The sequence below is a fragment of the Daldinia caldariorum genome (genome assembly GCF_022478825.1).
Source record: "Daldinia caldariorum strain CBS 122874 unplaced genomic scaffold F4812scaffold_1, whole genome shotgun sequence".
NCBI classification, from domain to species: Eukaryota; Fungi; Ascomycota; class Sordariomycetes; order Xylariales; family Hypoxylaceae; genus Daldinia; species Daldinia caldariorum.
This window is the reverse complement of record NW_025953037.1, coordinates 2,190,396-2,203,713: the sequence shown is the minus strand read 5'-3', so window position 1 is coordinate 2,203,713 and position 13,318 is coordinate 2,190,396. Positions and strand designations below refer to the sequence as shown.

The following is a 13,318-nucleotide window of genomic DNA, read 5'->3' as shown; positions in this document are numbered from 1 at the left end:
TTTTTTTTTTCTTCTTCTTCTTTTATCGGTTCTACCGAGCTTGACCCGCATTTGTGTTACGCAGAGCAGAGATTCGACATTAGATTAGATCGATACTACTAACCCTTTTGGTCACACATGTTCCCTTTTTCCTTTTCAGGGCAGCAGCTAACCTTGCTGAGGAACGGAATAGTGCAGTATCGTCTGAAACAAGCAGCGCAATGACATCACCGATAATTGACCAGCCTGTGAAATTAAGATGCGTATTCGGGATGACTGCCAAGTAATTCCAGTAATTCGCAGGAGATAGCTATCCACTTATTACGCTCATTACCTTACCTAGAAGGTACAGGAAGTTAACCTTTTTACCTTTCTTCTCTGTTACCTGAGTTATAAGCTTCCCCCTACTTTAGGTACTTATCTTCACTATTGCTCTAGCTGCTTCTTTTCGCTCCATATATAATAAGTAATCCAAACTGAGTCGTAGACACGCGACCATGAATACCGCTACGGTGTCTATGGCGGTTACGCCAACGATATTGTCAACATTTCTGTCTCACGTAGGTACCCGACCAGATAACTAAACTATCCAGGATACCTACGTTGTTTGCCTTCCACCAAAAAGCTTGCTCGGGTTAAACTTACTATTCCTGCAGAAGGGTTCATGCTAAGACTGTATGTTGTAATGTTGTAGTACCTCAATCGAAAGCCGTTACGCGAACTACCAACTGCCCACCTTTCGTACGACGAGGGTCTACACCTCATACGATCATTCCTTTCGTACGCGTCGCATCACACAGTCGAAGATATCCAAGCCTTTACCTCACAATGGGTACCTCATCCCCAATGGGTCAAGGTCGATCAAGTAGAGGTCCCCGAGTCGAAGCTTGTAGAAGCTGCAGGCGCTCTACAGGCGCAGTTAGGTCCGGATGGCATTAGGAAAGTCGGCGGCCGGAACTGGTGGCAATGGCGGAAGCTTGATAGCCCACTGAAGGCAGAATGGATTGAGATGAAGGCTGATTATCACGAGCGCAAGAAGAATAATGACCCAGGAAAACGAGTTATGCTCTATGTCCACGGTGGTGCTTATTACTTTGGAAGTGTAGACGAACATCGGTACCAGATGCAGCGACATGCGCGGAAACTGAAAGCAAGGGTATTTGCACCTGAATATCGATTATCTCCCCAGTTTCCTTTTCCATGCGGCCTACAGGATTGTCTAGCAGCGTATCTATACTTGCTTACGATCCAAGACCCTGCAACAATCATCCTCGCTGGAGACTCAGCAGGTGGTGGCATGGTTTTGAGCATGCTGGTTACTATGAGAGATAGAGCTATACCTTTACCTGCTGGTGCTATTCTTATTAGCCCCTGGGTAGACTTGACGCACTCCTTCCCTAGCGTTTCAGGAGATAACCCTTTTGACTATATTCCTCAGTGTGGCTTTCATCATAAGCCCTCCAAAGCGTGGCCTCCTCTGAATGCGGATGAATATGCGGCGTTGGCGGAGCAGGTGGCTAAAAACACTAAGAAGGGCCTACCTAAGTTGATGAAGCCCGCTTCGGTTGAAGCGAAGCCTCTCCCTCAAGATCTCGCACAGCTTAATGCGGCGGACACATCAGAAAGCGATACTCCAGCCGCTACCCTTGCCGAAACTTCATACATTTCGATCAATCTCGATGGTAAGGAGGTCAAGCTCAAAGATCAAATTCAGGTACGTGATGCAAAGCGAAATCTACCAAAAATACAATACTCATGTTCTTCTAGATGTATACGACCAATGAGCTCCTATCGCACCCTCTGGTCAGCCCTGTCATGCAACCTACCCTTGGTGGGCTGCCACCTTTACTTATCATGACGGGCGGAGGAGAAATTCTTCGAGATGAACAAATATATTTAGCACACAAATGTGCTAATCCATCTAAGTACCTGCCTCCGGAGTCTGTAATGAATGAGGCGGCATACGAACAATTGAAACGTTTCAAACCAACTGACGTCCAACTTCAAGTTTGGGACGATCTATGCCATGTTGCCACAACTCTGAGTTTTACTAGGCCAGCGAAGTTTATGTACCGTTCGATAGCTCAGTTTGGTGCTTGGGCTTTGGCGAGGGCCCAAAAGACGGGTATCGAGATCCTAGACGACGATGATATCTCTGTCATATCGAACTCTAGTTCAAATTCAAATGCAGAAGCTCCGGCCACAGTTACTAGGGAGGAAAGTAAAGGAGAAAGCGATACTGAAGTTGAGGTTGGAAAAGCTGGTGACCCCTTACCGCCATTCAAAAATCACATGATTCGCCAACGTGTCAGTCGTCACGGGGTTATTAGGCACCTGGAGCCTGCTTCCGAGTTGGTGGGTTGTACTATGGATCGCGACAGTGTAGGTGTCGTCAAGGAGACTCCAGTACGAAGGTGGCTTGAAACGCGAGCTCAGTGGAATAAACGCTATGGAAGTATCCGTACAAAAATACACAAGAGGCGTCTTAAGGAGATGGCTGCTGGTTACGTGGGTTTCGATGGAGAGACACCGCCACCAGCGTCTCTCGCTAGCAGGCGTAGAGGAGCAGAAGACGGCGCAGAAAAGAAGAGAACGAAGAGCATGGGCCTTGCTATGTGGTCTCTCTGGGGCTCCAAGCACGATGAAGCTACAGTAATCAGGGAAAACGAAGCGGATAGGGCCCCGGAAGTTAAGGTTGCTACTACCGACGAAGGAGAGGGAGCCCGCTCACCCGGCGACCTCCAAGAGCAAGAGAAGGAAATGGCTAAGCGAGAACTCGGACATAACCGGAGCCGGTCAAGGACGAAAATAGTCAGGGACGAACAGCAAGTTTCCAATGATGATGCGAACGAAAGCACACTCATTGCTATGCTTATGGCCGAGCGTGAGGCAAAATCAAGACAAGCTGAGCCATTACCGTCTTCTGGGAGTAGCCTTTTGACGGCGGATTACGTTTCGCATGAGACAGGCGTTGCGGGCAAACGGCCTATCGTGGGTGGTATTGCCGTGCCTTTTACTCTTAATAAAGAAGCCGAGACAGCCAGCATGATCACATTGACTTCAGCCTTTGACCAACCAGATCGGGTTGCGAGTCCTAGGCCACTGAGCCCGGAGGCCGATGCTATGGCGACAACAAGCGCTGCAGTCGTTGCCGCTGCTACCGACAAAGCGAAAGACGAAGTCGTCGATCCCGACTCGCTAAAGCAGCAGGAGTTTGGTTCCCGTGAAATTGTTGTTCCTGTAACTGTTGACGAGCCAAACGGTCCCAGGACTCCTATAACTGCTACTCCTGAACCTACACCAGGCCTCGAGACCGCACCTACAACGCCATTCGTCACGGTAGATGGGGTTGGCGCAAACGTACAAAGGCCCCCGTTGGAAACGTTCGTTACCGCGCAAGAGGATCTACCTACTACGAAATGAAGCTTTTAAAAGAATCGAGGCATTGGCGGAGAGGAGGGAAACAGCAATATACCCGGTATATCCTATGTTATTTGTCCGGCCTTGGATAGTGTGCTGCTTTATATTTTATATTTTTATTTTTATTTTGATATACCCTCGTTAATAGTCACTTAGTAATAGCATTAGAATTTGGCCTTGACTTTATATTTCGATGGTTGTTTATTTTATAGATGGCGAATAGATGGTGATTGTATAGTATAGTACAGGGTTTACATATAATATGTAGTCCTGTACCATGAACTTCATGCTAGCGCTTGTGACTGTTTGGGTCTGGAAGACGAGGACTTCTAGGGAAGGGGGAGGGAGGAGAGGGGAGAGGGAGTCTTCAACACCCATAACTGTAACCGCAACTGACGGACTTGAAGTCAGCTTAAGCTCAGCTCAGCTCATAAGCACATCCATCTCTTTACTACCTGGGCTCTCCTAGTCGGCCTCTGGCAGCAACCAATCTATTCTGTCTGTATTTCTTTTTTTTTTCTCTTTTTCTTTTTGGTTTACTTGTTTTGAACGATAAGTTGACTTGATCCCTCTCAATCCAGCCCGTTCTCGGCCTTCCACCTCTCCAGATATAACTCGGGGCTCTTAGGACCCATGCTGTAGCCCTCGTACCGACCTCTCGTCGGACGAATCTTGTTCGTGACGAACGGGGTTAACTGTTTATTATGACAAAGTGGCGTATTAGTTCTTTTTCTTGGGGGTATTATCATATCATATCGTATCGTATCATAATATCAAACCATAGGTATCATGTACGTACCTTGAAAGTGTCGAGTCCCGCGGGCACCACGTACGTCCGCACCTTGTTCCAGTCGATGATATACCCTCCGAACCTGGTGTGCTGACCCATGCTACCTGTTCGCGTACCCTTGTAGTAGCCCTTCTTGATGTCCTTGGTGGTGAGCGGCAGCTTGCGGAAGCGCTTGAGGAGCGCTTGGGTGGGCTGCATCGTGGATTTTTCGGTCCTTCTTGTTGGGTTTTGTGCGTTTGTTTTATGCGGTAGTTACCTAAGGACCTGTCGAGGTCTATAAACCGCCGTTATAATTGCGCCCCAATTGATCGGTACGATGAAGCTTCGGTAAAAAGTGTAAAAGTCGTCTTTTGCGAAGTTGCGATCTTGAAAATCGTCGAATTGGGTGGGTCGGAAAGGTACTTAGGTTAGGTACATACTACCTATAGCCTGTACCTAGGTCCCGACTGCAAGTGCTGAAAGGTACCTGGAGAAGAAGGTTTTGCTGGGCTGGAGTCTAAACTTGGACCCCTGCAGGCTAGAGCTCCCCCACTAACTATCGCGGCAGAAAAAAAAAGTTTAGACACCGCTTTCGTTTTTGTAAAGAAATCGCATTATCGATTAACTAACCTCTAACCTAGACTTTACAAGTAATTCTAGGAGCTAACAAGTATAGCTTCGTCTGCATTCAATTTTGTAGACAAAAGTTACAGCGTGAGAGGCGATTTTATATAACTTAGAAACGCCTTATATTCTGCAAGGTCTCAGGCAGATTTGCATCACACAAATATGCCAGGTCGGCAAGCCCACGGACGACCCGTCAGCGGCGGCGGCGGCGGCGGCGGCGGCGGCGGTGCAAGTACCAACAGCAAAGGCAAGAGGAGGTCAAAATCGAAAGCCAACAAGAAGGCTCTGAACGCATTCGCCATCGCATCCGAAGAGTATGCCGATCGCCAGAAGCGTACGCCCCGCAACCGCGAGCTTGATGTACCTCTAAGCGGTGGTGGGGGTGGCAAGCATGCCAGAGACGACGATGACGACGACGATGAAGATGAAGACGAGGACGAGGGTCCGCCTAGAAAGATGCGGCGAGGTGCCGACCGCGACGAAGATGTCGAATATGGCAGCGATAGCAGCGGAAACGAATGGCGAGTTGGTGTCGACGAAGATGACGACTCCGAGATAGAAAGTGACGACGCCTTTGGGGAGAGCGACGAGGAGCGCTTTGAGGACTACACTTTTCGTGGAAGTAAAAAGAAGCAGAAGAAAAAGGTAATGAGCTACGACTTGAGGAGCGTTGCATCTAATAGCTAATGCGACTTATAGAACGATGATGAGGACGACGAAGATAGCGATGAAGACATTGGCGATGCTGACGGCGCTTCTCTCGGGTCTGACGCCATTGACTTAGCTGCTGCCTTGGATATGTCTATGTCAGAAGATGATGGAGAACCTGGAGCTGATGAAGAGTCTGGCTCTGATGAAGAGGAATCTGACGACGACAACGAAGCATCCGGCAACGAGTCTTCTGACGTTGAGGGTGATGACGATGATGAAGTATCTGATTCTGGGATCAACGCATGGGTTTCTCAATTTTCTGGGGTCAAAGATACGGATGACCAAGATGTTGCGCCAACCAAGAAGCCTAAGATCGGATTAAAAGATCTAGGCTTACTAGGGATCAAAGATCCGCAATTGAAGAAGTCCCTTAAGCTTATGACAAAAGAGGAAAAATCTAGCAAGCCGCAGAAACTAGACGTTCCCCTCGCGAGACGCCAGCAGGAAAAGCTAGACCGCAGCGTCGCATACGAAAAAACAAAGGAATCTTTGGACCGCTGGACCGAAACTGTGAAGCACAACAGGAGAGCAGAGCATCTTGTCTTTCCACTGCCGCAGACGGAGACTGGTCTTGCCAAACATAACAACAGTGAAATCCAACCGCTGAATCGCAAAGCTCCAGGAACAGAATTGGAAAGGACTATCCTTGCGATTATGGAAGAAAGCGGTCTAGGCCCAAGTACTAAGAAAGAGGCCAAGGAGGCAGAAGATCTAGAATCTGCAGAAGCCGATGGTTTATCAGGAAATAACCTCAAGGCCCTGTGGCAGGAGAAGCGTCGCGAAAGAGAGCTCAAGTCTCGAGAGGACGCAAGAGCGAAGCGTATCAAGAAGATTAAGAGTAAGGCCTACCATCGTGTACACCGAAAACAAAAGGAAAGAGACGAGATGAAGGAACACGAAGCTATGGTTGCAGCTGGGGAGATTGATTCAGAAGATGAGCGCGAGGCCCAGGATCGTCAGCGAGCTATGGAAAGAATGGGCGCTCGGCACAGAGAGAGCAAGTGGGCTAAAATGAGTAATAAAAATAGACGTGCTGCATGGGACGACGACGTTCGAATGGGCATAGCTGATATGGCCCGGCGAGACGAGGAGCTACGCCGCCGTATCGAAGGAAGACCAGCAAAGGGAAATGATGACTCGGATGAAGGCTCTGACTACTCGGGCGACTCGGATGATATTGATGAGCGGAAGAGACTACTTAAACAGCTCGACAATGTGTCCGATGATGACGATGCACCCAAGTCGAAACTGATGAATATGCAATTCATGAAGAAGGCCGAAGCAGCTAAGAGGAAAGCCAATGACGAACTAATAGCCGAAATACGGCGCGATCTAGCCTCAGATGACGAAGCAGCTGCAAACTCTGACGATGAACCTGCGGACATTGGCCGACGAACGTTCGGTCAGCCATCAGGAAGCAAGTCAGAGAAGGCCAGCGAGCAGTTCATCAAGGTTGGGAAGAAAGGCAAGGCAGAAACTGCGGATCTTCAGGCGGCCAGAGAGAATATCGCGGCCACAAAGTCTGGTCGATCACAAGGTCTTTCAGCCCCGATATCACAAGACGTGAACGCAGATTCTATAGCGGGTGCTTGGAGTCAACCTACGGTGGCAGGGCCTCCAAGGAAACAAAGGGGCAAGAAGACTGGATCTGGCGCGGAAGTGCTGGAGATCGGTATTGACTCTGTGGCCGTAGCTGCATCGGCAATTCCCGCTAAGAAACCCCCCAAGCCGAGTAAGAAGCAGCAAACGGCCGCGGATGGGGACAACTCTTCGGACGACGAGACAAGCCATCTGCCTATCCAATTCCGCGAGCAGGACCTCATCGAGAAAGCTTTCGGCGGGCTAGACGTGGTAGCCGAGTTCGAGCAAGAAAAGGCAGCGATCGAAGAGGCAGACGACGACAAGATCATCGATAACACGCTTCCCGGCTGGGGCAGCTGGGTCGGCGACGGCGTCAGCAATCGCGAGAAGAAGCGGCACCAGGGACGGCTCCTTACGAAGCAGGAGGGCGTCAAGAAGACGGACCGTAAAGATGCGGGGATGCAGAACGTTATCGTCAACGAGAAGAGGATTAAGAAGGTATGTTTGTACAGTTCTGGTGTTTATCTATGTTTATGTCTACTGTATTTTTTTTTTTCGGGATAAAAGCTAATTATTATCATTTCGGTTCTGCAGAACGATAAGTTCATGGCTTCCCAGCTGCCGCACCCTTACGAGTCGAGGCTGCAGTACGAGCGCGCGCTGCGGCTCCCCGTCGGCCCCGAGTGGATGACCAAGGAGACGTTCCAGGAGGCGACCAAGCCGAGGATATTGATGAAGCAGGGCATTATCGCGCCTATTATGAAGCCTACGCACTAGGATATACGGTGGTTTGGGTGATGTGATGTAGCGTTGATGGCGCTTGTATATACCTACAAGGTATCTAAATTAGGCTAGGGGTTTTCAAATCTATATGGATGGATGGTATTGCTAGAGGTGAAATATCATGGTGGCGGGCTATTCAAAAGAAAAGAATAGAATCATAGAGCTTGTTGGTCTCTTATGAACTTTGTATAGGTATGCTATTCGTTTGGCTATAAATCTGTAATGAGTTCCTTAGACCACCTCACAAATTAGAGGAGTAGCAGCGCCGGAACGGGAGTGAAAATACTAAGAAGGCTATGTTCATATTCATCTTCTAGTCTTCCTTATGAATACGGAATGCTAGCACACCACATGTTTTAGCTGTTATACATATGACTAACGCACGACACATAATAATAGCAAGTTCGTTCAAAGCTTTGCGGTAGTTAGTTCAATCAATATCGTTTCTCGACGGGGTATAGCTAGCTCTACCACTACCAACAACCAACTTACTTCCACTTCCATCGTACAGGTTTGCTCTACTACCTCTAACCTAGTATTCCGTACATAATAAGTACCTGACCTTATTTAACCTAAGGAGGTACCTAACCTATATCTCATAATCTACCTAACTAGTCCTCATCGTCACTGCTATCGCCAAATATAGCTCGCAGCACATCGTCCTGTGCCCTCTTGCCTTCCACCGCCTCGTTAACTTCCGCATTCACCACCACCGCCGCCGCCACCGTCGTGTCTTCCTTCTTCGGCGGTGGCGCCTCGATCGCTTTTGGTATTGGCGCAACCGCAGCCGCTGCCGCTGCTTCGGTATTGCTGCCAGTAGTAGTCTGCGTCTGCATCTGCGCCTGCGCCGACTTCAGCAACTCATCTAGCGTCATCGCGCCGGTCGTAAACCCAGATACACCCATACCCATACCCGCACCATACGAGCTCTTGGACATTCTAGACCCAGCAGCAGCAGCTCCTCCTCCTCCCCTATGATCCGACTCCGGCTGCTGGTCCGGCTGCACGTGCGCGGGGGGCTTGACATTGAACCTCTTGCACAGCAGCCTGGTGGGGTAGAAATCGCGCACCGACCGCGTCATCGCGCCGTACATGCCCAGCTTCGCAGCCTGCTCCGCGGGGTCCACGGGCTTCTGCGAAAGCAGGTCTTTGTCCGAGGAGGAGGAGACGGCGCCGGAGGATCCCGTAGCCAGTTTCGAGGCCGATGTCGAAGAAGAAGAAGTGGTAAATCGCGAGGCCATGGCACCCGTCATGGGCTTGAAGATCAGCGCGCAGCTGCGGAACTCGTGGAGCTCGCGGAGCCAATCCTCCACGCTGGCGTTGGGCGCGCGAGGCGGCGGGTTCGCGCCGAAACCAGCAGCCCATTCGAGATACGTCCTGTACCGCGCGCGCTTCGCCTCGTCGTCTGCGTACGGTGCCGCGCCACCGCTCGCGCCGCGGGCTATCGCAGCCGCAGCAGTGGTCTTATCGAGCTCGGGGACCTGGCGCAGGAGTTCCTGCTGCTTCTCCGCCTCGCTCAACGAGTATCCTTCTGGAATTTCGCCTAGGCCGGGAGGGAGATTGGCCTTTCCGGTTGCGGCGGCGAGACGGTCGCGCGCGGACGGGGAGATGAAGTCGAAGACGGATTTGCCAGGGAGTTGGGCCTCGCCCAATAGCGCGGCACGCGATTTAGGGTCTAGTTTGGAGGCTTTGGCTGCGTCGGCGGTTGACATATAGTCTGATGTGGTTGCTGCGGGTACGTCGGATTTGCGTTGCTTGCTGGATTTCCAGCCTGGTGGTATTTCAGGGGGCGGGTATTTGTTGACTTCGGCGTTGATAGTGGATGCTAGATCGTCCGTCTCGACGCCGAAAACGAAGCCGTCAAGGGGTAAGCGGCCATCGTGGCATTTCCGTAGATTCTTGCCTGCTTGCGCGAGGGCGCTCTTCCGAGATATAAATACGGGTGCGGAGCGCAGAGCTGGATTAGCTGACGTTGTTATATTTGTTGCTTTTTTCTTCTTTTTATCCCCTCCTATATTTCTGTTATATGATATTTTTGGCCCGATCTCGTACGGGTCTTCATCGTCGGACCCCGTGTCGTTTAAGACACCAATGCCTATTCCACCTTTCCCGAATTTACTCGGCTTCTTTTTCTTAAGAGCCCCCGGACGTATTAAAGGCCCGTTGCGCGAGTCTTCGTCGGAGCTTGATTCGGCGTCTTCCCTTTTATCTAGCTTCATCGGTGTTAATCTGGCCTCTCCCTCATATCCCAATCCCTTGCGGTCCAATTTCTTCGTAAAGGAAATAAGGGCCACGTCGTCTGGCGCGAAGAGATATGTCTCGCCCTCCTCCTGAGTTGAACTGCCAGGTTTGCTACTGACATCGAGTCGAGCTTTTCGACGGACTTTGGGCCCAATCCCTTGACCATCCTTCCAACCCATCCTCCGCAGAAGCTTTACGCCCATCGTGTCCCCTTGAACTCTGAATAGATCAGCAAGTCCTCCACCCTGTCGCATTAAGCCATCCTCGTCCGTAGCCCCCAGGCCGGCGAACCCCTGGGCCGTCTGTAGTTTCTGTGCCTCAGCTGCATCAGCTAGGTCCTCCTCATCCATGAAGTCCTCGGGCCGCTGCTGCTTGGGGGTCTTTTCATCCTTGCGACGATTTGTGCGCGAGGAGACAAAGGTAGAGGGCGTCCATCCTTCCTTAGAGCCAACGGTGTTAAAGTAGCCAGCACTCCAGCCGCCTGTAAAGGCGCCGTGGAGGCGCTTGCGACCGCGCTCATCCCGCACTTCCTGCTTCCATACTGGGACGTACGACCCGTCGTCGCGAACTTCGGGGTCGAGGGGGGGCAGGGGGGTGCCGAAGAGAACGTACGGGGATTGCTGAGCTTGGAGGTCGGCTTCGAAGGTAGCGCGGGATCGCTTGAATGACATGAGGCTTACGAGGCTTACGGGCTGCAAGGAAGAGTGGAATACATTCGCGCAATGTGGTGGTGGGTCGTTTCCAGTTTACCGGGTAAATGTAGGCAAATGAAAAAGCATAGATAGAAAAAAAACACAAGGGTTCAATATATTTTGAAGTTGGATGTTTCTACTATGTAGCAATTGTAAAGAAAGAAGAGATAAAGTATCCTGGCTACGTGCATGAACGTGTATGCATGTATACAGGAAGTTCCGACAGTGTACAATACAAGATACATATATTCTGTAGCTTTATGGAATGTTCCACTTTTAAGATTTTTATCGATAAAGAATTATACCCAGGCAGGTACCTGTATTTTTTTTATTAGTACCTCTTCGCTCTGCTCCATTTCAGCTTCTTTTTAGTTTTCTTTCCTCATACCTAGTTCACGATGGTTTACAAGTTTAAGTAGACGGCTTTATGTTACAATAACTCATTCGTCTTCAATTAGATATCCTTACCTAAGTAACTTATTAACTATGTTAGGTACCTCTTAAAAATATCTACTACTATGTTAGATACGTATCAAGCTAACTGAGCGGCGAGCCAGGTCAAATACGATCATGGTTCTCAAAAAGGATGAACCTGGCTGGCTGCCTGGTGGATGCTCTTATGGAATATCAAACTATTAAACCAACAACCCACAAATCAAGCTAAAGAACGGATATCTAGACAATATCGGGTGAACCACCGATGGCTTCGGCAGTAGTAGTAATTTAAACGAGGATTGTAGTCAATCCACATACATAGTAGTAACACATGGCATGAAAAAAAGGTCGTCAGTCTTGTCCAAGTTGTACTACTATTTTATTGATCTGGCATCACTGCTAGATCATACATAGTAGATATTTCTAAGGAGACGGCTGATAGAATATGCAGAACGTGCCGGACCTGACGAGAAACGCATGTCAGATCTCATATCTATCTGCTCATCCCTGTACGCCTTGCTGCAGCTTACTCTGTTGTACAAGATTAGAGCAGTAATATAGCTATCCTGATCAGCTTCCCTATTCCATCTTAACAGGTATTGTGCCATCTGCGAGTACTTCCTCTTCGGTGGGGATGGATTGTGTCGAAGTGACTGCTTATACAACGTTCAACAATAGACCATTCGGAACTTGTACAGGGTTAATGTTCTGCCCCGTTGTAGAACGAACCTTCAACAGGTACCTACCGAGAATAAATGTCGGACCTGGTTTTCGCTACGCGGCCCAATCAAGCTCTTCCCATTCCCATTCCCATTCAATATGTTAACGGAGGCGGTACGGTCGCCAATATCCAACCTATCCTCGTCCTTGGCTGACCGAATAGGAATGGGATTATTAGGAGGTCCCAGGGGCTGTCGTCATACCCCTCTTAATCGTCACATTGATATCGCAAAATCAACTCGACTAACTCGACCAACTCTCTCTTCATTTGGCTCTATATGGTAAACAGAGGATTCAGTACTTGAAACGTAGTGGCAGGAAGAACTCACTTAAAGCTAACTAACAGAAGTTTCTAAACAAGAGGTAGGTGGTTTAATAATTATGAAGCTTCAGCTGTAAGAATATCTCATCTTATAAAAATCAAAACGGCATAATTGATCTTGCTAGTTCCAGGGGTCGAGTTTTATATCGTCATTCTGTCTTAAGCCCAAGGGGCCAAAACCCATCCGCTGACCAACCACTAATCATCCACTCCCTTCAGGTCCCTTATTAGGGAGCAAGCTCCCAGGCCCCTTAAGGTTTAGGTAGGTTCCTAAGTACTCGGATACGCACTAAAAGCCTTAAACGTGGTAGCGAGATGTAGCTAGGGAAAGCTTGACGCACTATGTGGAAAGAGTGCATTAGTGAAGGTTTGGAAGAGAGTCAAAAGTCTGCAAGCCCAGCTTTTATTCATCCAAGTTTCCCTCAACCAGCTATTGAGAATTCGACGGGGGTTAGTTGTTTTATGGGTATGGAACTCATCCTACCGTATTTAATAGAGGTAAGGTCCAATAAGGTTGTTTTGTTGTTCTTTTTTCTTTTTTCTTTTTCTTTACCCTTTTCTTTCCTTCTCCTCATATGATATTTCCTTGGCGTCGAATCAAGATACCAGATCCTACGTATTGTCATATCTAGACGGACTTCCCGAACCAGTTGTAGAGTGAATTCAATTATGATCTTTTTTCTCTCTCCTTGCCACCGTATCATCAGACAGACATTTCTTAGGTAGTATTCTCTTGCTTTGGGACACTCAAGCTGTCAATGTACTATTTCATAGGTAAAAGGTATTGCTCAGGTGTACTGTATTTGAACCTGTCGCCGGTACTAAAATTCATCGGTGGAGGGCATCTCTTATTTGGCGTCTCCTATTACTACACGTAGGCAGGGTAGGTACACCTGATACCTCTGCCAACAATGGAAGTCCACCTAATTAGATGCTACCTAACCTACCTGGTACCAAAGGTATAATACAGAGGTACTACTCCAATAAGTGCCTTTTGGACCTACATATTGTGATACACCTAGGTTGTAGGTACAAATT

General features: G+C 49.0%; 4 protein-coding genes across 4 annotated transcripts; 2 read left to right on the top strand and 2 right to left on the bottom strand.

Annotated features, from left to right (window-relative positions):
• On the top strand, positions 1-3,581 carry F4812DRAFT_410149 (alpha/beta-hydrolase). The gene is made up of 3 exons (XM_047932502.1): positions 1-539; positions 674-1,693; positions 1,747-3,581. The coding sequence occupies exons 1-3, from the start codon at positions 477-479 to the stop codon at positions 3,400-3,402; spliced, it is 2,739 nt and encodes a 912-aa protein (XP_047795071.1). The 5' UTR covers positions 1-476; the 3' UTR covers positions 3,403-3,581.
• F4812DRAFT_410146 (mitochondrial ribosomal protein L27-domain-containing protein) lies at positions 3,582-4,660 on the bottom strand. Its single transcript, XM_047932501.1, has 2 exons — positions 4,199-4,660; positions 3,582-4,094 (listed from the first exon to the last, which is right to left on the bottom strand). Exons 1-2 carry the CDS (start codon positions 4,385-4,387, stop codon positions 3,972-3,974), a joined length of 312 nt encoding a protein of 103 aa, XP_047795070.1. The 5' UTR covers positions 4,388-4,660; the 3' UTR covers positions 3,582-3,971.
• A 110-nt stretch (positions 4,661-4,770) lies between these two features.
• Positions 4,771-8,213, top strand: F4812DRAFT_24094 (small-subunit processome). Its single transcript, XM_047930624.1, has 3 exons — positions 4,771-5,440; positions 5,495-7,585; positions 7,682-8,213. Exons 1-3 carry the CDS (start codon positions 4,958-4,960, stop codon positions 7,862-7,864), a joined length of 2,757 nt encoding a protein of 918 aa, XP_047795069.1. The 5' UTR covers positions 4,771-4,957; the 3' UTR covers positions 7,865-8,213.
• A 4-nt stretch (positions 8,214-8,217) lies between these two features.
• Positions 8,218-10,986, bottom strand: F4812DRAFT_410143 (DUF1604-domain-containing protein). Its single transcript, XM_047932500.1, has one exon. The coding sequence runs from the start codon at positions 10,780-10,782 to the stop codon at positions 8,482-8,484; it is 2,301 nt and encodes a 766-aa protein (XP_047795068.1). The 5' UTR covers positions 10,783-10,986; the 3' UTR covers positions 8,218-8,481.
• Between the last annotated feature and the right edge of the window lie 2,332 nt (positions 10,987-13,318).

Bases quoted from the DNA above. Each gene is read 5' to 3' on its own strand.
- F4812DRAFT_410143 (XM_047932500.1), bottom strand. From the start codon at position 10,782: ATGTCATTCAAGCGATCCCGCGCTACCTTCGAAGCCGACCTCCAAGCT.
- F4812DRAFT_410149 (XM_047932502.1), top strand. From the start codon at position 477: ATGAATACCGCTACGGTGTCTATGGCGGTTACGCCAACGATATTGTCA. The intron at 540-673 runs GTAGGTACCCGA...GTAATGTTGTAG, and splicing joins TGTCAACATTTCTGTCTCAC to TACCTCAATCGAAAGCCGTT. The intron at 1,694-1,746 runs GTACGTGATGCA...ATGTTCTTCTAG, and splicing joins AGCTCAAAGATCAAATTCAG to ATGTATACGACCAATGAGCT.
- F4812DRAFT_410146 (XM_047932501.1), bottom strand. From the start codon at position 4,387: ATGCAGCCCACCCAAGCGCTCCTCAAGCGCTTCCGCAAGCTGCCGCTC. The intron at 4,095-4,198 runs GTACGTACATGA...CATAATAAACAG, and splicing joins CGGGACTCGACACTTTCAAG to TTAACCCCGTTCGTCACGAA.
- F4812DRAFT_24094 (XM_047930624.1), top strand. From the start codon at position 4,958: ATGCCAGGTCGGCAAGCCCACGGACGACCCGTCAGCGGCGGCGGCGGC. The intron at 5,441-5,494 runs GTAATGAGCTAC...TGCGACTTATAG, and splicing joins AAAAGAAGCAGAAGAAAAAG to AACGATGATGAGGACGACGA. The intron at 7,586-7,681 runs GTATGTTTGTAC...TCGGTTCTGCAG, and splicing joins ACGAGAAGAGGATTAAGAAG to AACGATAAGTTCATGGCTTC.